This window comes from Pogoniulus pusillus, chromosome 24 (assembly GCF_015220805.1).
Source record: "Pogoniulus pusillus isolate bPogPus1 chromosome 24, bPogPus1.pri, whole genome shotgun sequence".
Taxonomy (NCBI): Eukaryota; Metazoa; Chordata; class Aves; order Piciformes; family Lybiidae; genus Pogoniulus; species Pogoniulus pusillus.
The window spans coordinates 10,368,741-10,395,324 of record NC_087287.1 but is presented as its reverse complement, the minus strand read 5'-3'; the positions used below and the strand labels follow the sequence as shown (position 1 = coordinate 10,395,324).

Below are 26,584 nucleotides of genomic sequence, written 5' to 3'. Positions count from 1 at the left end.
TTTGGTCACATACCCACATCCCTGCCAAGGAGTGTAAGGGAACCCCACCGAGAGGCAAGGAGAGTGATTTAGGGCTGCTCGTTCCCAGTATCCTGATGGAAATCCATCGGGAAGTCTCCCTGGAGATGCAGGTTAATTTCCAGCTCTGTATGATGAGGGCAGCCCTGGGGGGTGTGGTGCTTTGGGGAGCTGCTGAAGGGACCAAGGGCTCAGGAGTCTGTTTGGGGTAACTTTGGAGACTTTGTGACTTTCCAGCGAGCCCCAGCTTGGACTTTGAGACCTGGCAACAGGAGCTTGGTGTTTGCTGAGCAGGGGCTGGGAAAGAGCCTCTCTGGGGAGGTGCTGAGCTGGGGCTGGGATGGCTGGGAAACAGCCTGACCACAAAGCCACTGGGATGGGGACAGAAGGGCCTGGTGGCTGCAGAGATGCATCCTCCAGCCTCACTCAGCCACCTCAACCCCAGCAGCACAGGGCTGCACCAGAAGTCTAGCTCCAGAGGGGTTAAAAACCCTTTGGGATGCCGAAGCCTGCTCCAGTCTTTCCCTGTGCCACAGAGGTTTGGGGCATCTTCATAGAATGGTAGAAGAGACCTTCCAGAGGAGATCAAGTCCTCACCTGGAGCTCATAATCCTCCTGCTGCTGCTAAGCCACTGCCACTAAACCACATCCCTGGAGGGGATGCTGACTCCACCACCTCCCTGGGTCCCTGGGCAGGCTGTTCCAGTGCTTGAGAACCCTTTCTGGGAAGAAATTGTTCCTCATGTCCAACCTAGCGTGGTTCTTTGGTTGTTTTGTGGGGTTCATAGTTTTGTTTTGGGAGGTTAGTTTGGGGTTTGTTTTTAAACTCAAAACAGTGGGTTTGGGCTTTTTGAGCACTTTACCTGGAGGATCAAGACGTGGACTGGGCCGGGCCTTGCAGCAACTCCAGAGCACTTCCTGGGGGTGAATGGGGTTGTGGAGCTGTTTGTGACACCTTCCAAGCAGGTGCTGCTTTTAAACACTCAGAGCAAGCACAGCCTTTGCTCATCTCTGCTTTGATGAGCTGCTCTGGTTTCAGCTCAGAGCAGAAAAGCTGAAGCTGGCTGTGTGCTGGGAGGTTCCCTGGCTCAGGGGATGCTGGCTCTGGGGGTGCAGGAGGACAAGAGCACCCCAAAGGTGGTGTTCTCCAGCAGGGCAAGCTCCTCTCTCCCACATCAGTGACTTTAGGTGAGTTTTATGGTCTGCTGGGTTCCTGGGCTTGGTCTCTGTGCACTCAGGGTCTCACCAGCCTGGATGCCTGAGGTGAGGGGGGAACAAGGGGCACTTGGAGGCTGCTTCCATCCCATTGGCACCAACTGGAGTTGGCAGATGGAGCCTGTGGCTTCCCAACCTCATCGAATATCCACTGTGATGGTTCTGGGGAGGTGTGAGTGGCCCTGCCCCAAAACCTGCTGCTTGATGTGGGACTATGATGAAAGCTCAGGCAGACTGTGGATGGATGCAACCAGTTCCTGGCCTAGGCTGTGTGTGTGTGAGAGACAGCAGTCCCCAGCAGTGGCTTCCCAGTGCTCCCTGTATGTCCCTGTGTTTGGTGCATGTCCTGCTGCTCCATCCTCAGAGCAAGAGCCTGGCTACAGCCTCGGGGTTGAGGCTGCTTCCCTCAGGGAGCCTCGAGGAGAGATGCCAAATCCTAGAGGCCCTTTAGCTGCTCCCACCGGTTTCTTTTTGCTCTTGGCCAACCCCCACATCTTTCTCTGTCTCTCTTTTTCTTTGTTTAATTTATTTTTCATTTAAATAATAACATTAACCCCCCCCCCCAAACAAGCCTCCCCAGTGTGGGCTTGGCATGCTGCTGGGAATCACTGGCTGCCATCTCTGGTGCTTTGAGGCTGTAGGAAAATATTGATGGTGAGGGCAGGTCCTCTCCACATGCAGCCAGCCCTCTGCTTCTCACCCCTAGAAGCTCCTCCTGTGCTCTGCTTTCCCAGCCAAGCTGAAAGGTGACAGCAGGGTTCTGTGTGTGATCTTCGAGGCCTGCTGAGAAAGAAGCTGAACCCAACTCCCAGTGGGAATCAGCCTTAGTCTCTGCTTTCTGGATGTGTCCCCCCCCCCCCCCCCCCGAAAATCTTTGCTTTCTGAGCTCTGCTTATTGATGCTGCTTGGTTAAAAGTGTTTCCAGCTGCTCAACACATCTCTTGCCTGGGCACCAGCAGCCCCAGGGAACTGCAACCCACCCACTCCAGCTAAAGTCCTGGAGGGTTTGGAAAGCAAAGCCCTTGGAGATGGCACACGTGTCCCTAAGCACCCACGGCGTTTGCAAAGCCACATCAGATGTGAAAGGAAGAACTCGAGGTCTTTGCAGACCTGTGAAGTCAGGAGAGGGGGTGAAGATGCCTCATTTCGCAGAGGAGGAGACTCAGAAGTGTGCAGATCTCTCCTCTGTGGGAAGGGGCCAGCTCGGCTTGCTGGAAATCAGGAGAACAGACCCAAAGTGTTTGTGCTCCTGCGAGGGGTCAAGGAGACGTGGTTGTTGTTGGCCAGCTGAGGAGGAGCGGCAGAGGCGAGCCGCGGCGTCAGGCTGCCGGTGGGAGCCAGGTCCTGCTGCGATCCCCGACGGGCAGGAATTCTGGTGGCACCAGTGCCCCACCCCAGGTAAAAAGGAGCTGGGAAGAGGGCGGGGAGAGGCTCCAGCCCCCCTGCTCTGATTTGGCAAAATGCTGAGCTGCTGAAACCCCTGCAGGGCTTTTCCTCGGTGTTTGGGGAGGAGATTTGAGCTGCCTTTTAAGAAAGGCTTAAAAATATCCCCCAGTTTCCCTGGGATTCCACCCAACTCTAGCCCTCCCCTTCCTCCCCATGGGTTCCTGTAATCCCATCTTGGAGCAATCTGTGGCCCCTCTCCCAACCCGTGGATGCGATTTAATCCTGCACCGTGTGACAGAGCTTTGCCTTGAGCTGCTGCTGCTGCCGCCAACCAGGCAAGCCCTCCCCAGCCTGCTCTGGGGTGAGGAATGGGGAACTGCTGACCCTGGTGCAGCTTTTCAGGGCTCCAACTACATCCCACCCATTGTTTTAGGGCTCCCACTACATCCCACCCATCCCACTCTGCCCTGGACTCGGGGGTTAAGCTCTCCCGGTGCACCAGCAAGCACAACCTCATCCCCAGGACCATTTTTCTGATCTCCCCTCCCCATTTCTTGCATGGTTTTAGCCAATTTGTAAAGGTCTGTAAAGCCTCAAGGAGAGGGTAAATCCCACCCCAGGAATGCTGGTCCCTTGGGTCTAGGATCACGACGAGACTTAATAGTTAACTTCTCCTTGTTGCCTTCTCCAGGTCAGGGGGTGCATCGAGCAGCACAAGTCCTACAACCTGGCTGGCATCTTCTCTGCTGAAAGAATCATTTCCTTTTCCCTTTATTTGTCTAGTTTAGGATCCATAACCTCCACAGCTACTTTTGGGGGGGGTGGAGGCATCCCACGGGAGTTGCAATCTCTTTCTTTAGCACTTCGCATTCAGCCCCTTCTGCATCACCCAGACTGCTGTGGTCGCTTCAGCGTTTCCCTGATGAATCCCTCATCCCTTTTTGGATGGACACTGTCACCCTTCATCTCATCTCCAAGCTTTGGGTTCACCTTGTCCTTTCTCCTTACCCTGGATGTGACCTTTGCTCCCCTCCTAGCAGCCGGGAGCTGCTCACCCCAATACAATCAACCCATTTCCCCTTTCATCCCATACTGGACATTGCCTGAGCTGAAGTGAAATATTAATCCTGTAGGAAAGGCCCCTCCATGGACCTCTCCATCCTCAGACAAGGGTTTTCTTGGTGGATTCAGCCATCCTGAGGCTTTCCTGAAGAGCAGCATCTGCTGGGGTGAGTAATGCTTTCTCTTCTGGGTTCAGGGCTTGGGGTTGTCAGAGGCTTTTCCTGGATACAGGATGGGAGACCTCTGAAAGCTCTTTTTTTAATGCCTATTTTGGCAGCCAAGAGGCTGTGAGACTGCTGTGGAATCCCTACTCATCTATGGGCCAGGGAAGGACTGCTGGGATGAGTGTGTAGAGCATGAGGAAAAGGATGGAAATATCAGATTTTGAGAGTTTTCTGCACTGGTCCCATGCAGCCACTCACCTCTGCAAGGGTGCTCAGCATTCGGGTGCCAATAGCCCCCATTTAGCCTGTGGTTCCCCTGGTCCTGCAGCCTTGGAGATGACCTAAGGATCCCAGCAGCATATTTAAAGTGAGGTTGAAGCAGGGTGAAAATCCTTCAAAATATACTCAAACTACCAATCCCCAGAAAAGCCAAAGCAGCCGAGTGGGTGGCTCAGCACTGCAGAGATCTCTCTTTGTGCATTCACAGGTTGTAGCAAGGACTCAGGCACACCCACCTCAAGAACTTAGCAAAAAGTCCTTTTTAACTCATTCCCTAGAAATAAATGCTTTTTGAAACGATCTTCCCCCCCCTCTCCCCTGCCTCTGTTTCTGAAGTAACTGCCCAGAGGTAGGTGCAGGCTGCAGGGGAGTGGGGTGGGAGGGAGCACTGTGTCTCGTCTTGGATAACACTCTTGGGTCAGGCTGGATCAAGTTGCCTTGGCTGCAGAGGTGGCCAGGAGGGAAAACGACCTCGGGGACAGAGGAGGAAAAGCTGCTGCCAGTTCAACAGCTGGAGAGGCATCAGGGCTCCAGTGCCCAGCCAGCGACGGCCACTTCTGGGCACTGCTGGAGAATCTTTTATCCAGCCTTTAGGTAAAGGAATGTACCTTTGGGAGGGAGATGTGGTGGGTGGAGGTGCGGGGGAGAGCTGGCATCTGGTCCTGATGGGCAGTCAGCCCCAAAGGGCAGCATGGTGGGATGGAGGTGACAGTGTCTGGGCAGACAGGGACATGAGGACAAGCCAGTGCCATCCCGCGAGGTTGTCACTGCTGCTGGCCAGTTGGAGCCCTCAAGTGAGGGCTTAGCCCACCTCGCTGGACTGTGTCCATGGCTCGTTTTCTCCCTGGTCCATGAATTAATCGCACACTTTTACAGGCAGACGGGAAAGGGATGACACCCTGGAGTGGCATTTCCCTCTCCTGCACCCCCAGCTGTTTCCTGCTGCTTCACCAGACACAACCCCAAAGAGCTCGGAGGCTCCCATCGGCTGCTTCCTGCGTTCCCTCCCGTGGCTGTCAGCCGCACAGGTTCTTCTCCGGAGCACTGGGTGCTGTCGCTGAGCGGGTTCCACCAGCCGTGCCAAGGGGCTGAGCTGGCATCCAGCACTGGGGTTTGTGGTGGAGCCACTGTGCCAGCCAGCAAAAGCCTGGCAGCAGGATTTGCCCGCAGCAGCGAGCAGAGGGAGGGTGTACAAGAGCTTGCTCTCACCTTTTATTGCTGCCACGAGAAGGAAAGTGGCTTCGTCCTCTGTTTCGTTTCTTTTTGCTTGCTTTTTTCCCTTCTCCTTTTTTAAAACTGTTCTTCTGGAGCAACCCAAGAAGAGGAGTTTGGGAGTTTATGGTTTTCTTTCTTTGCTGCTGCAGGAAGAGAGAAATAGGAGCGGGAGCATCGCCCGGCCCCATGCCACTCACCCGCCACACCAGCCAGCTCCCCGAGGCCAACTGGACCTTGAGCCTCAGGGAGATGACAGAGCCCTGGAAAGGTGCCGTCGGCTGCTTCGGCGTGGCCGTCTTCTTCGCCATGACCATTGGCATCATCTCCTGGCAGGCAGTGGAGCAGTCGCCAGAGGAGTGGGTGCTGCGTGGCCGCGCCGGCGGGGTGCTGTGGGAGCGCCGGAGGGGTGCCCTGCTCCTGCGGGCGCTGCCGGAGGGCAGGACGGTGGCAGTGATTGCCGTGGGTGGTGTGCCAGCTGCTGAGCCACCCCCGCCACGGGACCACTGCTGGCATGACGGCGGCACCTTCTGCTACGCCTGGGAGGAGGACGCCGAGCTCCGGCTCTCCCTCGAGCCCCCACCAGCGCCTGGCACTGAGTGCTACGGCGTCCACTGGACCCCGCTGCGCCCTGACGTGGTGCTGAAGGTAATGGGAATCCCCCAGCCCCTCCTTGAACTGCGGTAAACCTCTCTGCTTTGGCTTGGGTCTGGCTTGGACTCACTATTTCCAAGCGCGGTTACGAGGTCACACCATAGCTGGGGGCAGCCCAGCTTCCAAAGCCCCGAGCAGCTCAAGAGTCCGGATGGGAAAAGCCCCTCCGCAAGCTTCATGCCCTGATGCTCAGCCCCTAAACCACCCAGTGGGCACGGCTGCTTTCTGCCAGTGCCACACTGGTAACCCCGGGACGGGAGAGCTGTGTTTACACGGAGACAGAATAAATAACCACTTAGCATCACAATGCTGGCGAGCAAGGCGAGGAGCTGGAAGGTCTCCTCCAACCACAGACACAATGCAGCAGCTCTCTAGGGATGCGATTCATCTGCTGCAAGTATTTATGGGGGAGACTTTTTGTACCCTCCCCAGTTTTCTCCCTCGGGTAAGTGAAAGCAGATTCTGCAAAGCAGCCTTAGGGAGCGAGAGGAAAAGCCCTACCAGACCGTGGGATGGGGTCTTGCAGGGATGGGGAATTCTCCCCCTTCAGCCATAAAGCACCTGCTGATGCTGTTTGGGGCTGGAGGAAGGTGCTGCCTGAACACAACCACTCCAGGTAGGGTTGGTTTCCCCTTGCTGGCCTCAATCTGGGGTAGCTGAGAGGATGAGCAACAGAGAGCAGGATTCCCCTCGCTTTTTAACAAAACAATCCCCCCCCATCCCCCCAAAAACTAACCCCAAAGTCTGGGCAAATACGGTGCAGTGAAAGGGAAGAGTTAAGAGCAGCCTGTTTGCCGCTCTCTCCCGGCGGGTGTAGCTGGTTCAGCTGACACCTGGAACAGCGATTTGGAGCCTCCAGCGTTTCCACTTTAATAATTTACATCTCCTTTCCCCACCTCTCGCTGAGGCTTCACCTCCCGCTGCCCCCGCGGCAGAAACCAGATCGAGGCTCCTGTGGGATCGGTTTGGAGAGAAGAAAATTCCATGGGTTGAACTGGATTCGATGATCTCTTTGGGTCCCTTTCAACCCCTGACCTCCTGTGAGTTGGGAGGTCCCTGGATACCTCTCTGCCCAGTCCAGCCCTGAATCTCCAGGCTATTGGGGTCCCACTGCAAGCTGCCACCACGGGGAAGCTGAGTCCTGCTGAATCCCCACTTTGGCAGAAAAAGGAAAGTTTTGGAGTCTTTGAAGCAAAAACTGATGGCTTCTGAAAGGAGGTAGGTCAAGGATGGGGATGTCCCCCAAGACCAGCAGCTCTTGGAAATGGCTCATGGCTGTGCTGCCTCATCAGTGCCTATGAGACATGCCCCAAAACACCCACAGTGACTTATTCCTGCTGAGGGGTGTGCTTTGCCTTAGCAGCTCACAGGGAAGAGCAGGGGGACAACGACACACTTTGCCTTGGCAGAGAGCTCCAAAACCACAAGGTACCCCAGGGCACTGTGGTGGTACTGAGAGGAGCCCTTATGTCAGGGTGGGTGCAAATCTCCCTGTGTGCACATGGGTGGGGACAGCTGTGCATTCAGGCTGGGAAGGCACCTGAGGCATCACAGAAAGGAGCTGGGAGAGGTTTTTAACCCCCTCAACTAATCAATTTCTACCCAGCTGGTTTGTGGAAGCTCCTCCACTGCATTTTAGGAGTGGAAGTTCTTCACAGAGAGAGTGATTTCCCATTGGAATGGGCTGCCCAGGGAGGTGGTTGAGGCACCATCCCTGGAGGTCTTCAAGAAAAGACTGGATGAGGCACTTAGTGCCATGGTCTGGTTGACTGGATAGGGCTGGGTGCTAGGTTGGACTGGATGATCTTGGAGGTCTCTTCCAACCTGGTTGATTCTATGGTTCTATGATTTTAAAGCTGCTTCTGCTTTGATCTGTAGACTCATAGAATTGCTTCTGTTGGGAAAGACTTTTAAGATCATTAGGGCCAGCCAATCTCTAATTCTACCAAGTCTGGGGATAAACCATGTCCCACAGCACCACATCTCCCATATCAGCCATGGCTCTGGTCCCATGGTGACACGCACCCACAAAACCTCTTTACTCCAACACTGCTCAGCACCTGCTCACCCCTTAATTGTTGGTAGTTGTGGTTGGGTGCAGAAGTGTCTCCATGCAGTTCAGCAAGGTGTCATAGGACGGTCCCTCAGGGTCACCAGGCTCCTTCACAGCAGCTTCATGTCTACCTCTCTGGAAGTGTTCAGAATGAGCAAACTAGTGGAAACTGTCTCTGCCCATTGCAGAGGGTTGGAACTAGATGATCTTTAAGGTCCTTTCCAACCCTATCACTCAATCTATCTCAGACTGGCAGCTCTTGGGGGTTTTGTTTTGAAGGAAGCCATCATTTTTAGGCTACTGAGTTTTCACTCCTGTGGTGGGATTTTTACGTTCCTCCACCTGCTGCATGCTGAATGCAGGCGAGTCAGAGGGAAATTTAGGCTGGAGGTGAGGAGAAAGTTCTTCACTGAGAGAGTCATTGGACACTGGAATGGGCTGCCCGGGGAGGTGGTGGAGTCGCCCTCCCTTGGGCTGTTCAAGGCAAGGTTGGACGTGGCACTTGGTGCCATGGTGTAGCCTTGAGCTCTGTGGTAAAGGGTTGGACTTGATGATCTGTGAGGTCTCTTTCAGCCCTGATGATACTGTGATACTGTGAAATTTGCTTTGGCTTTAATTAGCAAGCTCACAATTCATTTGTTCTTGGAGGTAATTTGGACTCTTGTGTCTTGCTGTAACTTGTTGAGGGTTTTTTTTTTCACTCTTCCTACTCTGACACCCCTTGACATGGTCAATAAACTGCAGGCTGTGACCCCAAGCAGCTAGGTGGAATTTCAGTACTTTTTGTAGCTGGAAGCCCTGCTCTGGTTCTCGTGCAGGAGCAAGTGAAACCAAAAAAAAGTCTTCTGCTGGGTGTTATGTGGGAAGCAGAGAGTGAGTGGCCACTTCTTTTGGTGTGACACAACCTAAAACCCCTGGGGCTGGGATTTTTCCAGCGTGTGCTATGACTGTTCTGGCCGCAGTAATGTGCAGGGGAGTTGCCTCTCCAAATACAGCCATTCACCCCTTCATCCTCACCATTTGATGATGCTCTCTTGGCTACAGGATTGCTTCTCCATGGCCAACATCTCCTGGTACGGTGGGGCAAGCATCCATGCCCAGCGCTGGCCACTCAACGGTGCCGAGAGCCTTGCGCAGCCCTTCGTTAGTGGTGACCTCAGCAAAAACCCCACTGGCTATGGACCCGTGCTGGAGAGATACTTCTTAGGCTCAACAGGTAATCACAGCCTGCCCTGCCTCTGCTCCTTTAATCTCTGTGTCTCTCCATCCTTCTCTTCACCCATGAGGCAACTCATCTCAGAGCAGGGAGGGAGTCTCTGAGATTCAAATCCCCTGCCAGTGTAATAACAGCTGGCAGCAGGACACAAGGGATGGATCCTAAGAGGTCTCATCTGAAAGATTTTTCTTCTCTACTATCTTAAAGGTGTCTTCTCCCCAGTATTGAGTGATTAAAATGAGAAGCAACGGAGTGAAATTGCACCAGGAATGGTTTATGTTAGATATTAGCAACAATTTCTTTGCTGCAAGAGTGGTCAGGCACTGGAACAGGCTGCCCAGGGAGGTGGTGGAGTCACCATCTCTGAAGGTGTTAAAGAAATGACACTTGGGGATGTGGTTAGGTGGCCCTGGTGGTGTTGGGTTGGACTTGATGACCTTAGAGATCTCTTCCTGCCCAAGCAGCTCTGTGATTTCACGATAACCAAAGTGATTCTGTGATTCCATGATTCCTCCTCTCTCCCTAAAGGTGTGACAGTGACAGTGCCACCTGAGGTGCCTCTCTTCCTCTCGATGGAAAGTGACAGACACTTCTGCCTGGAGACACCAGCAGACAGAGCCTCAGTGCCCCTGCACTACCACCTCTGTGTCAGCCCAGACGTGGCCACTGCCCAGCGGCATGTGGGCAGCCAGCTGGTGGGGCAGGAGCGGGCGCTGCCTGATACAGCCCTCCTGAGGTAAGAGGCTCCTTCCCTCCTGGCTGCAGAGTTGTTCTCCAGGCCCTTGTCCCAGTCACTGCCCCCAGCATCCTGTGCCAGCACGAGGTACAACCACCCCAGCTCTCTCCACCATGCAGGTCTCCCATCTGGCGGTACCAGGGCCCCACGAGCTCGGCTGCCAGAGCCAAACGGGGCCTGCGGTCACTGGCCAGGAGGCTGAAGCGACATCGCCTCCAGGAGGGGGTCCTGGCCCTGGGGGAGCACTGCACTGCTGTCCTCACTGCTGTGGTATGTCCTATCCTGCCTGCCTTTGGGCTTGGAAGGCAAAAGGGGAGATGCTACCAGCCCTGCCCAAGTCGAAGGCAGGGATCATCCCCCTGGACTGGGCACTGCTGAGGCAGCATCTCAAATACTGGAGCTAGGTTTGGGCTCTTCACTCCAAGAAGGACATTGAAGGGCTGGGGTGGGTCCAGAGAAGGGCAACAAATCCAGTGGGGAGCAGCTGAGGGACCTGGTGTTGTTGAGCCTGGAGAAAAGAAGTTTGAGAGGAGACTTTCTGGCGCTCTGCAGCTCCCTGAAAGGAGGCTGGAGTGAGGTGGGATCAGTCTCTTCTCCCAGGGAACAAGTGACAGGATGACAGCTGTTGAAGGGTGGAGTTAGGCTGGACAAAATGAACACTTTCTTCCCCTCGAGGGTTGTCAAGGCCTGGCCACCCTGACAGTGGTGGAGTCTGCATCCCTGGACGGGTTTCAAAGCTATGGGGATGTGGTGCTGAGGGACATGGTTTGATGGTAACCTGGCAGTGCTGGGTTAAGGGTTGGAAGTGATGATCTCTTGACCTCAACTCTGTGATTCCAAATCCCTCCACGTTCAATGCAAACACATAGCTCTGTGAGGGGCGGCTGTGAGCCTCTGAAGAGGGATGTTCATTCTGGAGCTTCACCCCACACGTAGGGTGACATCAAGGGGTGGTGCCTGATGTCACTCCTCCAGCACCACCCCCACTTCCCTTTTTCTGCCTTTCCCTCCCCGCAGGAGGACTTGCCCTCGGAACAAGGGAAGAGGCAGGAGTCGGCACCTGCCTGGGACCCTGCCCTGGTGGAGCCTCTTCAGGTCTCCATCACTCTGTCCCCCTACACCAGCATCGCCTCTCCGCTCTTCCTGCGCTCGCTGCGGGACGGCACCGTGGAGAGCTCCTGGCTGAGCCTGCAGCTCCGCGGCGGAGGCTGCTCGGTAAGAGCTCCTTCTCCAACCCCTGAACCTGCTCTTCAGCCTGAAATCAAAGCTGTAGCCTGGGCTGCCATCACCTCTCATCCTGTCCTAACAGCCCCTGCCCAAAAGCCTGTCCCCATCTGTCTTGCAGCCCCCTTTAAGCCCTGGAAGGCTGCAGTAGGATGTCCCTTGCTGTGTCTGACAGGAGTGTCCCTCGTGTACCACAGGTCCCACTGCTGACCACGTGGAAGGGGCAGCTTTGTGCCAGCCTCAACGTCACCAGCGAGGCAGCCCTGAGCTGGTACCTGGCTCGGGCCCGGCGCCTGCGGCAGGCGCTGGGAGCCACATACGTGGCCGTAGAGGGCGCAGAGGGCAATGCCTTCCTGGAGCAAGATGTCTCACCTCCCGCTGAGCTGGCAGGGAACCGCTACGTCACAGCGCTGGCAGCAGCACTGGCAACGCTGGGAAATGCCACTGTCATCAGCGCTGGTGCCAGGTGTGTTCCAAGGAGGAGGTGCTTTGCTAGAGCCTGCCTGGGAGGTGACTGAGGTGACGGTTGGGAGATGCCTTTCAGGGTACTGAGACACTGGAAGCAGCGTGGAGGTGGTTGGGGGCATTATGTATTCCTTGACAGAGAGAGTGATTGGCATGGGAATGGGCTGCCCAGGGAGGTGGTAGAGTTGCTGTCCCTGGAGGTGTTCAAGAGAAGACTGGAAGAGGCACTTAGTGACATGGTCTGGTTGATTGGCCAGGGCTGGGTGCTAGGTTGGACTGGATGAGCTTGGAGGTCTCTTCCAACCTGGTTGATTCTATGTAGAGGGTGGTCACTCTCATATCTTCTTCTCCTCTCTCATTAGGAGAGCTTAATAATTTTTCCCCCATGTCTCAGAGTATAAAAATACTTTAAAACATTGATGCCAGATGCAGTAAAAAAGCATCTTGTTGTTTATGGCCATTCAAGCTTCATCTGGCTCCCCTGTTTGCACCTCATGATGTGAAAGAAGTGTTGATGGTGAAGGGCATGAGAAGGCAACTTCAAAGTAGCTCATTTTCAATGAAAAAGTGAAGTGTCACACACTGAGGTGTTCAGAGGCTCTTCCTCAGCCACCTGCAGAACCAGAGTGGTGGGAACAGACCACACATGACCTTAGTTTTCCTGATGTGTGTTCTCCATAAACTGTACAGTATTTCATGAACCATCAATCAGCCCTGCCAGCTCCTAAAATGACAGTGTCCTTGGGAGGACCTTTCAAGAGTCAGCAAAAGGGCAGGACGTTGAGGAGGAAACCAGACTCTATGAGCAAGTAGACTCAGACCAAATACCTGACCTTGGTTAGGTGAACTTCAGACCATTTTCCCAGACATAGATCATTATAAAGGTCCAAATTTGACCTTCTTCAGCCACCAGAAACACTGTTTGGGTTTGGAGAACCAAGTGGCTGAGGATGCTGTTGAGAGATCCCGGCTGGTGTCCTGGGCACAGGTTTTGTGAGCATTTTCCCACCTGGGCTGGTGTTGTAGGAGAAGTAGCAAGATGCTACAAGTCAGAGTGTGGCTGTGCTGCCATCAAGGTGGGCCACCAAAGTGTGGTCTTCATGAGATCAAGCCAGAAGCTTAGAAGAGAGGAAACGTGGGGAAGGAGGAAGGGTGTGGTTGCCAAACCCGGCAGGGCAGCCACAGTGGATGGGAGTGGCACTGGGGAGCACTGGTTTCCCTCCAGCAGAGATGCCACATGGTTGGAGAACCCCATATCTAGCCACAGTGACTGCCACAACAGCCAGGCAGGGGAGAGTCTGGGTTGCTGTGAGCCACCTGAAATGGTTGGTTTGTGCTTGGCTCCCTCAGGTCCAGCCACCTGCCACTCTTCGTCCAGATGAGCCCTCTGCGCTCGGACTGGAGCCACGCTGGGCTGAAGGGAGTCATTCCCTCCGTGCTGCACTACAGCCTCCTGGGCTACAACTTCTTCATCCCCGAGGCAGTGGGTAAGCAGCTCTTCTCTGCCTTTCCCCTGCTGCTGCCCTTTCTGCTGAGGCTTTTGCAGCAGCTGTTCAGCTGAGAGCAGCACAGGAGGCAGCTCTGCACCACCTGCCTTGGGGCTGCTGGGTGAAGGCTTGAAGCGCTTTGGTCCCAAGACCCTTCTGAGGGTCTTTGTCTTGTGAGGGAAGGAAAAGAGACTTGGGGGCTTTAGGTCTGGAGGAGAGAAGACTGAGAGGGGACCTGATTAATGTCTATACATATCTGAAGGGCATTTCAGTGGTGCCCTGTGATGGGACAAGGGGCAATGGGCACAAACTGGAACCCAGGAAGTTCCAATTCAACGTGAGGAGAATATTCTTTGCTAGGAGGGTGCTGGAGCCTTGGAGCAGGCTGCCCAGAGACGTGGTGGAGTCTCCTTCTCTGGAGACTTTTAAGGCCCATCTGGATGTGTTCCTCTGTGATCCTGCTTTGGCAGGGGGATTAGACACAATGATCTCCAGAGGTCCTTTTCATCCCCCACCATTCCATGACTTGAAGGTTACTTCAGGTTAGGGCCTGACTGACTTCAAGTGAGTTACTTCAAGCTGAGGGACAAAGCAAACCCTATGTTGTGAAGTCGAGTAGGTAGCCCCAGAAGCAGGCAGGTCTCTTGCAGAGCTCCATCCCACAACTCCCACAGCTTTACTCCAGCTGAAATCCACGCAGCAGAGCTCAGAGGGAGCCCCTGGCCAGGAAGCTGCACACCCAGGCTGCCAGCTGGGAAACAGACATTCCTGAAAGCAACAGCCCTGCTCCAAGTTTGAATTTCTGCCCCTGAGCACAGGGGCTTCAGAAATTCTGAAATGAGAACATTGTAGAGCCAAGAAAAAGTCATCTCCTTGGGGCCAGGCAGCTCAGCTTTGCCTTCCTGGAGGTGATGGCTTATTCCTGTCCAAAACGTACCCCAGACACAGAGGCTGTGCGTGAAGTGTCAGACCCCAGGAGTGGAGATGCAAAGGCAGTCCTGGAAAGGGGTTGTTGAGCAATGTTTCTGTTTGGTCTCTATTTTTAGCCAGCTTTCCTTAGAAAATGAGGCTCAGATGATCAGGCTGTGCCAGCTCCCTCCCTGCAGAGATGATGAGCCTGGTTTACTGCAGAAGATCTGGATGCAGTGGGTGGTGGCATCTTCACCAGCAGGTTGTGTCCCCAGAGCTAAGGACCTGTAGTAGTGCACAGGAGCCACTCAGGATGGGCAAAGCCTCAGGAGGGAATAGGATTTTGTGGAGGGCTTGGGTGAGCTCCCAGCTTTGGGGGGGTTGAGCTATTCCTAGGGGAAGCTTTGCCAGGCTTTCAGAACAGTGGAGCAGGAGCATCCCTTCCAGCCTTTCCTTGTCCCATCCCATCCTCTTCAGTCATCAAATCAACCAGGTTGGAAGAGACCTCCAAGATCATCCAGTCCAACCTAGCACCCAGCCCTAGCCAGTCAACTAGACCATGGCACTAAGTGCCTCATCCAGGCTTTTCTTGAAGACCTCCAGGGATGGTGCCTCCACCACCTCCCTGGGCAGCCCATTCCAATGGGAAATAACTCTCTCCCAAGCCCCTCACTGGTGTTTGGGAGGGAAACTGGAATCCAATTTCACTAGATTAATGAATTCCTGATTAATTAGCTAGCAACACTGTGCTTTTGCACCACTTTTCACTAAGGGTTTGAAGGGGTCCATGCTGCAGGAGTAAGCCCTATGATGCTTTGTCTTTGTGCATCCAGGTAGCAGAGAGGCCAGAATTGTCCTAAGTCCCTTTGTGCAGTGTTCTGCTAAAGCTTAGAAACTCCTGAGACACCTCCAGCACGTCTGGTCCTAAGGGGGCTGGAGAGGGAGGTCTGATGCTGCTCAAGGAAGAAAGCCATGGATGGGGAAAGTTCAGCTGCTTTTGCAATGGGCTAAAGTGTTCTGCCTGCACAGAGAGCAGGTCCTTTGGGACTCATCCCACCGTGAGATGCCTCACTCAGCTGCTTGTGCCCCACAGGAGGCAGCCTGGCCAGTGACACCCCAGGGGACCGGGAGCTGTACGTGCGGTGGCTGCAGATCGTGACGTTTCTCCCCGTGATGGCCTTCAGCACACCTCCCTGGCTCTGCTGTGACACCTGGGTATGTGTCCCTGTGCCCCAGAGAGGAGGAGACCAGATCCCTTACGTGACAAACCCATTTAGGTCCCTAACAGGGGAAGCTGAGGCTAAAACTGATGGTCCTGCTCAGGCTGCCCACAGCACCCTGCCCCAGCAGGTAGGTTGCTTCATGTTCTCAGCAGGGGGTTTGCTGCACAGTTGGTGGCTTTGTGGCTTTTCACCTCGTGGCTCTGTGCAGCCACAGTGCTGGTGTCCACAGCACCTGCCTGCTGGGCAGCTGTCATCCTTGGGCTTCTCCCTCCCTTTGGCTGCTTGATCAAACAGTGATTTACAGCCTTTGCAGAGTCACCATCCAGATCTCTTTGGAGATGCTTTCCCGGGGCTGTCACCTTCAGGGCAGAGTGAAAATCAGGGGCACAGCAGGGCAGATGTCACCAAATCTCTTTGTCAGCAGAAAAAGAGTTCAGTGCTGTGTTTAAAGGCATCAACATCACAGCAGTGATCATCTCCCAGATCCTGTCCTCAGCTTCTGCATCTGACAGACCTGGGGTTGTTTAGCCTGGAGAAAAGGAGCCTGAGGGGAGACCTGGCTCTCTCCAACTCCCTGAAAGGAGGCTGAAGCCAGGTGGGGGTTGGGCTCCTCTGCCAAGGAACAACAGACAGAACAGGAGGAAATGGCCTCAAGTTGCCCCAGGAGAGGTTTTGGAACAATTTCTTCCCCTCGAGGGCTGTTAAGACCTGATCGGGTCTGCCCCTGGCAGTGGTGGAATCCTCATTCCTGCAGGGGTTTTAGCCCCGTGGAGCTGTGCTGCTGAGGGACATGGTTTAGTGGTGGACATGTCACTGTTAGATTAATGACTGGCTTCGATTATCTTGGAGGGCTTCTTCAACCTGAATGATTCTAAATGGGACTCAATGCACTGGACTGACCCTGATTGTGCCCTGCCAGCTGCCCCAGCTTGGTCAGAGCAATGCAGCTTGGTAGCCTCTCAAACGTGTAGCTGTCATTTGTGTTCTGGATGCTTTGCTGTTCACTGACTGAAGGACTTGTCACGGCTTTCTTGCTCTTTCCCACCCTGCAGGTCGTTAATCTGACCCGGCAGTGCATACAGAGGCACCGGGACTTCGTTGTGCCCCTCCTCCTAAAGTACAGCCAGGAATGGCTGCGCCTGGGGCACCCCATCTTCAGGCCAGCCTGGTGGCTCAGTCCTACAGACCCAACAGCTTTCACCATCGAGGATGAATTTCTCATTGGGGACGAGGTAAGAAAGGTGGAGAACTGAATTGCAGAATCATAGAATCGTCAGGGCTGGAAGGGACCTCAGGGATCACCCAGTTCCAACCCCCTTGCCATGGGCAAAGACATCTCACACTAGATCAGGTTGCTCAGAGCCACATCCAGCCTGGCCTTAAAAGCTTCCACCACCTCCCTGAGCAACCTGTTCCAGTGTCTCACCACCATTGTAGTGAAGAACTTCTTCCTAACACTGAATCTACCCACTTCTAGGGGCATTGTAGCCAGGTGGGGGGTGGCCTCTTCTCCCAGGCAACCAGCAATAGAACAAGGGGACACAGTCTCAAGTTGTGCAAGGGTAGGTATAGACTGGATATTAGGAAGAAGTTCTTCACAGAGAGAGTGATTTCCCATTGGAATGGGCTGCCCAGGGAGGTGGTGGAGGCACCGTCCCTGGGGGTCTTCAAGAAAAGAGTGGATGAGGCACTTAGTGCCATGGTCTAGTTGATTGGATAGGGCTGAGTGATAGGTTGGCCTGGATGATCTTGGAGGTCTCTTCCAACGTGGTTGATTCTATGATTCACGGAGTAACTGGGGGCTAACAGGTGTCCATGGAATATTTTGGTGAGAAGAATTAGATGATAGGCTGTGAAAAGGAAATAGTGGTGATGTCTACTGCACCCATAGGCTTGCTGAGAGGTATAAAAACAAGAACATTCATATAGATAAGGGAGTTGCTCTCTGGTTCTGGCTGCATGCACTTCTCTCCCCTAACCTGTTGTCTGTGTAACTAATCCCTCTGCTTCCTAACTGCCCTGGCTGATTCTCCATACTCACCTTAAACATAAGGCAAAGTCTGGGATAAGGTAGTGGTGGAAGGGTGGTTGGGAGCTCCTCCTGGGGACTCAGGTTTCTGGGAGGGGTGTTGTGTTTCTGTATTACCTTTTTAACTTGGATATTTCTGTCAAAGGCTGTATATATCTTGTAAATATCTGCCTGTATATTGTGCCAAGCTGTAAATACAAAGCTTCATTCTAACTTCCAGATCTGCTGCATCTAGCCTGGGTGATTTCAGAGGAGTGGGAGGGCAGGTAACACCCAAACTGTCACAGGCAGGAAACCTCAATTCTGCCACAAACCTGCTGCGTGGCACAGGGAGGTCTCTTGCCCTGGCTCTGAGCCACTACTTCCCAATGCAGTCCTGCAAGAGCTCTTCAGAAGCTGCTTTGTATGAGCCAGAATCCACCTGCAGCATGTGGGATTTTCAGGCCAGCAGGCAGTGATGATGCCAGTCCCAGCCAACCAAAGACTGCTGCCATGGTCTCTCTCACCACAGTTCAGGAAACCTTGCACTTAGCAGCTTTGGCTTCTGCTGCGTGCATGGATGGGGGCTCTCCTTTGCAGCCAGGAGCCAGATGTCCTCCTCTCTAGTTGCTTGCTTGTCCCCTTCAGCCTTGTGGCTTGTTGGTTGCAGGTAGTGGTGTGTCCTGGCTCATCCTCCAAGAGCTAAATCTGTTTTCCCTGCAGGTCCTGGTTGCTCCAATAACAGAAAAAGGGCAAACATGGAGAGATATTTACCTGCCTGGAGAAGGGCACCTGTGGATGGACACCAACTCTGCCCGTGTGTTTGATGGAGGCACCATCCTGAGGAACTACTCTGCCAGTCTTGCAGAGGTGCCAGTTTTTGTTAAGACCTCCTAAAGTCACAGACTATGGCAGAGTTATTGGACAGTTGATCTCTTTCAGAGCAGCACTGGCCAAAAGCTCTCTCTCTCTGGCCTGGGACAATTCCAGTCCATTTGCACTGTTTCAAGAACTTTTTTTTCCCCCTCCTTTTTAATTTCAGCAGAAACTGTTTGGATCTCTGATTATTGGCAGTTACTCTGAAATGGTGGAAGTACACCTCTGGCACAAGCATCCACCACCAGTATCTTCCCTGCTCCCCTGTGCACAGTCCCCAGTAGAGGCTTTGGGAGGATAATGGCAAAACTGAGTGGATTCCACATCTACTGAAGCAAGTTTGTGAGGAAGGAAAAGAAACTTGACCAAGCAAAGAGTGTCTCTAACAGAGAATGACTTGGACAAGCAAGATACTGGCCCACCTTGGAATGCAGACTCCAGAGCTCAACCCCAAACTCCTGTGTGGCCCCACTCAGGCTTTTCACTGGTGACTTTAATTTCTGGCACTGCAAGAGTGATCCAGGGGGAGCAGTTGTCTTCCATCCAGCAGAAATCATGGACGTGGGCAAAAGAGAGATCACAGATGAATACACACTCAGGCAGACGATTTAGCTGCTCTCATGTGGTCATTGCAAAGGCTGGAGCTGAAGGGGAGGGAGAAGCTGACAGCTGGGAAGAGCAAGTCTTGGCCTGGAAAAGTACAGAACAAATGAACTGATGTCAGCTGAGAGAGCCAAGAGGTGAAGAGACAAGGTGAGGATGTGGAGAACCCTCAGCTAGCCTGGTCCATCAGGCCCCGCAGAGGAGAGACACATCCAAAGGCAGAGACTGAAGTAGAGGAGCCTTTTGCTAATGCTAACACCAACTTCTTTATTTGGAGGGGAGGTCAGGTCCTGGAACACAGTGACACCCCTGCTGCTGTAGGACCTTCGTCTGCCTTCTGGCTGCTCCTGTCCCTTCTTGGCAGTGAGCTACTAAGCCCTGCGCCGGGTGTGGCTGTGGAACCTGCTCCACGCTCGGTCCCTGTTCCTGCGGGACCTGCGCCGTGCTCGGTTCCTTGCTGCGTGCCACCGCCTGGAGGAGCCCAAAAGTGCTCGCCGGCGACGCTGGCTGCGCCTTGAAGATGCCAGGACATCCTCTTCAGCCCTTGAAGCAGCATGCAAAGCCCTTCTCTGTCGTCGCCTTCTTGAGGAGATGCGGCCCCAGCCGCGCCGAGTCCTCCCTCTGTGGGCTTCATCCTGCCACCTCGCCGCTCTCCTCCTGCCCCGCTGCTCCGCACGTCCTGCCTGGCCCTCACCGTGACTGCTGCTGCGGTTCTGGCCTGAGGGATGCCGATAGCTGCTCCTCGCTGCTCGGCGTTCATCTCGCCCGCTGCTGCGGCGGGCCGCGGGGCCGTGGTGCCGCTCCTGGCACCGGGCGCCCTGCCGTGGGAACAGGTGGTGAAGCGGCTGGCGGCAGCGCGGGCAGAAGGATCTGCTGCGGGACCAGTCCTCGATGCAGCAAGGACAGAAGCAGTGGGTGCAGGAGCTCCCGCAGCCTTCTCTGCTGCTGGGCGCCCGGCAGATGGGGCAGCTCGGGTCCTCAGAGGCATCCAGCGGCTCAGCCTCGGGCACTGGGCTGGTGCTGGCAGCAGGGGCAGAGGTGCTCTGTTCTGCCGAGTCCTCATCTGATGGCATCTGGTCCTGCAACAGCGGAGCTGCAGAACTCAGCCCTGCCCTGCAGCTGTGACCTGCAAGAAGCAGCAAAGGTGATGATTAGGCTTGGTACTGCAGAGGTGCCTGCTCTGCCCTGAGGCTGAGTGTGAGCTGCCACTGCTGCCAGAGACTGTTTCTGAAGCAGGCAAGTGGCACTAGGGACTCCTGCTCCTGTCTGTTGTTGCTCCCAGGGCAGGACAGTGACTGGCCTCTGCCATGGGTCCAGCAGGCCCGGGAAGGTAAGAAAGCAGTTCCTGACCTCTCTGCAAAGACAGCTCAAGGGTGGGGCTGCAGCAGGGTGGGAGAATCCCCAGGATTCTACCAACGTCCCTGCCTGTCAGATCCTCCCCGTGCCCTCATCACAGACCCTATGGGCAGGGGTCCTTTGTCCTCCAGCTGCAGACAGCTGCCCACATGCACAAGGACCCCACAGCTGTCTCCATGCACAAGAGTTTCCTCACACCTTCAACTAGCTATTACTATGCCACCAGAGTCACTCTATCTGATGATATCACAATGGTCTCTTATGAAGTCACAATGATTCTCTCATCACAACTAACAGTTCTAATTCCATTTCTCCACTGGGTGAAGTCCTGACCTATCTTCCCCAGCTCCATTCAAACCCATACACAACAGCCGGTGCAAATCCCTCCACAAGGAGCCGCACTCCACGTTGAGTGTTCAGTGTTACTTCTGAAGCCTCCAGAGCTCCCCAGCATCAGTCTTACCACCACCCTTTCACTTACTGCCCAGACTTTAGTCTGCATCCCCACCAGGAGCTCACTCAGGCCTGCTACTCACCTTGGCTTAGGCTCCATCACAACTTTAGTTTAACTGCACTGTGAACAGCAATCCAACACCCACCTTGCTGGACTCACACATCCAGGTTTTTTTGGTGATCTCTCATGATTGTCCTCAGTGAGGGTTCCTCATGCTGTGTACAGGAAGCCAACTCCCCTACACACACCCCATGGAGTCAAGATCTTTGTCTTCATTTCTGTTCTGCAGAAATGGGTGCCAGGCATCTCATAGCTCCCTGCACACCCATCAGTGCAGCACACACTTAATACCAGCCTGAGCTGGTCATATTTCCCCACCCAGCCTTCACCACTTGTGTGTACTCTGCTTAATGACTCAAATAGTTTAGGGAGGCTCCTCAAGAAAGACCTTTTCCCTCCCCCCTCCCCTTAGGGGTGTGCATTTTAGCATTCTAATTCCCCAGGGTTACTTTGGGATGTACTCTTGGCTCCTCTTTACTCCTGAAGTTACAGATTTAGCAGCAGTGGTGGGATTGTGAGCCCCACCTGAACAGTTAGACTTGGTGCTCTCAAAGATCTCTTCCAACCTCAACAATTCCATGTCTTTGCTATGTCCAAGCCAGCAACAGGACACAGCAGTTGCTGCTGCTTCTATTCAAGGTTCTGAAAGTTCTGTGATGCCTCAACCATGTCCCAGCCCAAACCTCTCAATGAACTTTGATCTGTTGGCATCAAGACCAGTTATTATTTGCTGCTGATTAAGATATGTGGTATGAACACTCTTAAGTCTTTAGCCACCAGAACACAACTGCTGCTAGAATGTTGGAATAAAGGCTGTGGTGGGGAGAAATCCTTACCCTGTATATTGGATTGAGTGGATGGGATTTATTTGGCAGTGCTCTGTAATTAGTTACAGCTATGTGGGTTAAAAAAAAAAAATGAAGGTATCTTAAAGAGAGCAACAAATCAGGCTAAAAGCAGCCATCCCAAACACTGCCAAGAGCTCTCATATCATGGTGGGTGATGTGTTTTGAGGCTGGAGGTTGTTGGAGGATGCAGGCATTGTTTTAGCTGGGGGGGGGGGGGGGAAAGGAGGAGAGACTAAAGCTGTTCTCTGGTCAAGAAAATAGGGAAGAGGCCAGGGAAATAGAGTGAAGCCAAGAGTCCTTTCATCTATGACAGGACAGCCTTGCACGGTGAGAGCATAACCCTGTGCTTTGCAAGCTACAGCAGCGTAACAGCAGTAGTTGCTGCTAAAATTCAGTAGGTCATGGCAAAAGCAGGCCAAAATTATGAATTAATGCCTTCAGCCTATATCCACTCACCCGAACTGTCCAGGCTCTTTGCCCTTCTAGCATAGCTTCCAAGTCCCTCAGCCTGCGCTTCCCACTTAGCCCGATCCCGGGTGCTGGGGCTGCCCCAGCTCCTGCTCCCTTGTGCCATGAGACATCAAACTTCTGAGCACTCCTGTGTTTGCCAAAATGTGAGGCTGCTTGGCTGGAAACCGTTTCCTTTGGGGGGGTGGCTTTTCTTTGTTGTTGGTTGGTTTTTGCTTCCACCCAGAGGGTCTGGCCAGGGCTGGGGCTGCCAGCTCACTTGTGGTGAATGCTGCGTTACTTCTGGCGAGCCCAGAGCCGGCACAGGCTGCTGTGTGCTCCCGAGCCCGCTGCATCCTTGCAACGCCTCACCCCTCTCACGGGGCTCTTACCTGCAGCAGGGCTTTCCAAATGACTCCTTGAGATCACCAGCAGGAAACGTCCTTCAGCGTGAATCCAAAGGTGCCACACTCCGCATTCGCTGCAGCCAGGGAGCCCGACCTTCTGGCAAGACGCGACCGAGGCAGAAAGCAGCAGAGGAGGCTGTGTGGAGAAAAGAGAAAGCCCTGATGGAGCAGAGAGAGGGGACCGAGCAGGAAATCAGAGCTGGCCACACGGTGGCAGCCACCAGCTGGGCCAGGAACGGTGCCCGTCTGCGGGCTGCGGCGAGCTGGCTCCGCCGCCGGAGTCGGGCTCAGCCTCCAGCTCCGAGCTGTCGAGACCATTCGCACATGAAAGGAGCGCTGTGCTGGCCGAGCCTCGCTTCTGCTCCTTTGCTTCCTTCCCTCAACGAGCAAAGCCAGCTTAAGTTGTGTGCTTGCCACATCTGAGCGAGGAGGAGTAAACCAGGTTCCCCGAGAAGGTGAAGAACAGTCCTGCCCTTGGGAAAACAAACCAAAACCCACACCAACCAAAAAACCCAAAGCACAGTTGTGTAGCTATATAAGGACACTTCTGGCTGCTGCATAACCCCCACCAGTCTGAAACACTCTCTGCTGGCCTCCTCACTATGTCTTCTGAGACCCTAGGCAAAGGGTCTGGAGAACAGGTCTGGTGAGGAGCAGCTGGAGGAGCTGGGGTTGTTCAGCCTGGAGAAAAGGAGGCTAGGGGTGACCTTCTGTCTCTCCATAAATTCCTGAAAGGAGGTTGGAGCCAGGTGAGGGTTGGGCTCTTCTGCCAAGGAACAAGTGACAAGACAAGAGGCAACAGCTTCGAGTTGTGCCAGGGAAGGTTTAGGTTGGCCAAGAAACTGAATTTCCCCCACCCAGATCAATTCTTGCTGAACTGTTCCCAAGGCACAGCTGGTGACACTGGATGACAGCAGGTTGGAGTGTCCAGACCCAACAACCTCTTCCAGCCAGGCTCTGGGTTACTGGCCAGCTCCCTCCTTAGTGCTGGTTTCTAACAGGACTTTAACAAGCTACTGTAAAGCAGGGCACCACAGCCAACCCTAGAACCAAACAGGTCCAACAAGTGTTAGTAAGGCTCCATCCACCAGTTCACCTTCACTGCCTTCTGGCTGAAACTTGCTTCTCCCTCCTATTCCAGCAGCAGGTAGGATCTCAGCCTTACCTTCATCTTCTGCAGCCCATTTCATTTAGTGGTTTTCCCCAGGTACTTCTATCTGCTTTCAAGTGATGTCTTCAGAATCAAGGCAGAAAAAGTCCTAAACTCTTTTCTGTTTGCATTTTCCCCACCCATTTTGTGCCACCCATTGCACAAATTGAGCTGAGCTTTCTTGTGGCAGCCAAGGGTACCTCTAGTGCTGGGCTCTCAAACCAAACCAAGCAGCCAGCTCCTGTCTTTGTGGAAGCAACAACATACCTGGGCAGGATGAAGAATCCTTGCTTCACATCAGTTCACAAGTGACCTGAAATGGATGTCCATGAATTTGGACAGGGCTTTGAGCAATCTGATGTAGTAGGAGGTGTCCCTGCCCACGGCAGGGGGTTAAAATCAGATGATGTGTAAAGCCTCTTCCAACCCAAACCATTCTGTGATTTGTGATAATGGTGGCTCAAGGAAACACAGCTGGAAAAAGAAACCCCAACACCTAAACAGCCTCTTCTGAAGGATCTTCCTTCTTTCATGTCCTCTGGGCAGATAGACAGGAAGGCAACACCCTTTAAACTCCTCTCCTGGATAAATAAATAAAATGCAAGACCCTGGGAACTGAAAAGAGCCAATAAATATTTTAGCAGCCTCCTCCATGAGCGATGCTCACAAGCCTTGGCACACTCAGAAGAGGAGCTCCTGTCAGAAGGCATCACTGCTGGCTGCAGACAGGCATCCTCTGCCGGGCTGAAGTGGTTTCTTAACTGAAAGCCATCAGTAGGTTTATTACTTCTTCCTGGGTGGAATTTCCACTCTCCACACCCAGCAGGAAGAGCAGATCAAGGAGAGCTCCTGAAAGCACCGAGCCAACTCACGCAGCATGGAGAAAATCCCTGCCCAAAGTGGTTGCAATCTCTTAGGCTGAGAAGATGCCATCAGGGATAAGGATGGGGACCTGTGGTCAGCCCCAGCAGCAATCAGCAGTGGAGGGGGATAAAATGTTCATTGATTCTGGCTGCTGACCAAAGGGTTGTGTGGCTGTGGTAATCTCAGCATGTGCACAAGCTGTGGCTCCCACCACACTTCACCTCTGAGGCAGATTTTTCACCAAGAGAGACTGGAAAGTTCTTCATCATCACTTCCTTCTCTGGTTTCAGTTTTTCATGCTGCCAACCTCAGTGCCATCGCTCCCAAGAGCAAGAAATGCTGAGAGGGAGCCGTGCAAGGAGGGAAGGAAAGGGCTGGAAGAAGTCACCTGCTTTGCTGCAAAGGAGCTAAATCTTGCCCAGGCAAAGCTCATCCTAACCCAAGGAAAAAGCACACTGCCTTCTCTGAGTGCCATGAGATCTCTGGGATCAGACAGCTTAGAAAAAGCCAACCTACAGGCATGGACTCACCCTCCCCACCAGCTCATAAAGCCCAGGAGTTTGGGGGACTGCTGCTAGAACCCCAGCTGGGCTATCTGGAGGGCAAAGTCTTCCCAGTCTTGCTCTGCAAAGCCTGCAGGAGGAAGAAACAGATGGGCAGGTGGAGCCATGGGGCTGTCCCACCTACACAAACCCTGTTTCTGTTTCACCCAGCAGCATTCACGTTGCAAAGGTCTCCAGTCCTCTGTCAGGAGAGGTGGAAAGCACTGGAGATCACAACTGGCAGAGCTGATCTCTCTCCACATGGGCACACAAACGTTCTCCCACATGGAGAGCTGCTGATGATACAGTGCTCCCCTCCTGGCCACCTCTGCCTGCTCCTTGCCCTGCTCTGCTCTCCAGTTCACGCATGGCAAGAAAACCAATTTCCCTTTTACTTCTCTTTCCTCATTTTAGAACTCACAAATCTGATCCTGCCTGTTCAAGGCGCTTGGCAAAGCCACAAAGTGGCACTGGCCAGACTGGGAACACCACTCTGGGCATACTGACTGCCCTTCCTGCTCCAACACAACCACACTCCTGCCAGGACTTCTCTCATCTAGGAGTTATCCACAGCAGTAAGGAACCCAGAGCAGGTATTTGCCCTACTGCTATTCCAGGGAAAGACAGCTCCTGCCTCCTTGGAAACCCCCCAGGAAACAGATCCAAGGAGAGCTGCCAGACCTGGCTGACTCCTGCCAGCCTTTCCACTTACCCTGTTTGTTTCAGGAGAGCTGTCCCCAGCCCAAGCTGTAGCTCCAGATGGATCAAGCCTTTCTGAAAACAAGCAGCAGGCAGGGGCTGGTTACAACTCCCAGTGGGCCACAGTCCAGCAGAGATGCCGTAGGGAAGGCAGAGGCTGAAGCAGTTGTGCACTGCTACACCATCTGTACTGGGAAGTGACAGGCTTTGAAGGAGCAGGGAGGCAGGAGGGGTCTGTGGCATGGAAGAATGTTCAGAGCATTCTTTGATGCCTTCCCCTTCAGCCAGGAGAAGGGGGGATACTCGTTCCTAAGGACTGTGGAATACTTACAGCTGTTCCTGGAATCCTTGACACCACCCTCTGATGCCTGTCATGCAGCAGCACATGGGGGAAAATAACCAAGTGAATTCCAGTGCTGTTTTCTCCAGCCAGCGAGGCATGAAGAAAGGATTTATTGGCCTCTGCTCAGTCCTTCCAGGAAGACAGATTTCCTCTGAGGTTCACAGAAGGGTTTCTGAAGGGTTTCACATGGGGAAACCAGAGTGGTGGAGAGCAAAGGAGGCCACCATCCAAGGAGGGCTCTCTTCAAGTGGAAAAGCTGTGGTGTGGGCTCCTGGCTTGGCTTTCCTTGCCCTGGCCATGCACAAACTCACCCCAGCCTCAACCCACCTGCTCTCCCCCGTGTGCTGCTCCCAGCCCCTGCCTCTTACACCTGATCTCTTCTCCAGAGCCCAGACCTCACCCTGGGAACCAGGCAGGATGACTCTCTGGGGGCTTTCCCCCAACCCTGTAAGAAACAGTTCAGCACTTCCTGGAGCTTCTGCTAATTCCACCTTCTGGCCTGTTCGTGCCACCTCTTGGGGGTGTTCACATCCTTCCTCCTTTTGGCCTCTGTTTGCGTCGCCTCTTAGGGAACGTGCACAGGAAACAGCATTGGCACCGAGAGGGACAGGGGAGGGAGCTGGG

At 53.9% G+C, this 26,584-nt stretch overlaps 1 protein-coding gene across 6 annotated transcripts; it reads left to right on the top strand.

Moving 5' to 3' along the window:
- Positions 1-1,048: 1,048 nt before the first annotated feature.
- On the top strand, positions 1,049-21,509 carry LOC135186110 (SITS-binding protein-like). Of its 6 annotated transcripts, XM_064163523.1 has the most exons (14): positions 1,049-1,206; positions 3,753-3,848; positions 4,573-4,718; positions 5,001-5,152; positions 5,489-5,984; positions 9,088-9,259; positions 9,788-9,995; positions 10,115-10,265; positions 11,013-11,210; positions 11,417-11,685; positions 13,035-13,171; positions 15,174-15,295; positions 16,356-16,535; positions 18,035-21,509. In XM_064163523.1, the coding sequence occupies exons 4-14, from the start codon at positions 5,016-5,018 to the stop codon at positions 18,206-18,208; spliced, it is 2,244 nt and encodes a 747-aa protein (XP_064019593.1). In that variant the 5' UTR covers positions 1,049-1,206; positions 3,753-3,848; positions 4,573-4,718; positions 5,001-5,015; the 3' UTR covers positions 18,209-21,509. The 6 variants fall into 6 exon arrangements, with proteins under 6 accessions (XP_064019593.1, XP_064019594.1, XP_064019592.1 ...); XM_064163524.1 differs by lacking the exon at positions 4,573-4,718 and having other exon boundaries at positions 5,005-5,152; XM_064163522.1 differs by lacking the exon at positions 4,573-4,718.
- Positions 21,510-26,584: the final 5,075 nt, after the last annotated feature.

Excerpts from the sequence above, each read along its gene's own strand:
- LOC135186110 (XM_064163524.1), top strand. The coding sequence starts at position 5,016 with ATGACACCCTGGAGTGGCATTTCCCTCTCCTGCACCCCCAGCTGTTTC. Across the intron at positions 13,172-15,173 it reads CTTCATCCCCGAGGCAGTGG|GAGGCAGCCTGGCCAGTGAC; the intron begins GTAAGCAGCTCT and ends TGTGCCCCACAG. Across the intron at positions 16,536-18,034 it reads AATTTCTCATTGGGGACGAG|GTCCTGGTTGCTCCAATAAC; the intron begins GTAAGAAAGGTG and ends TTTTCCCTGCAG.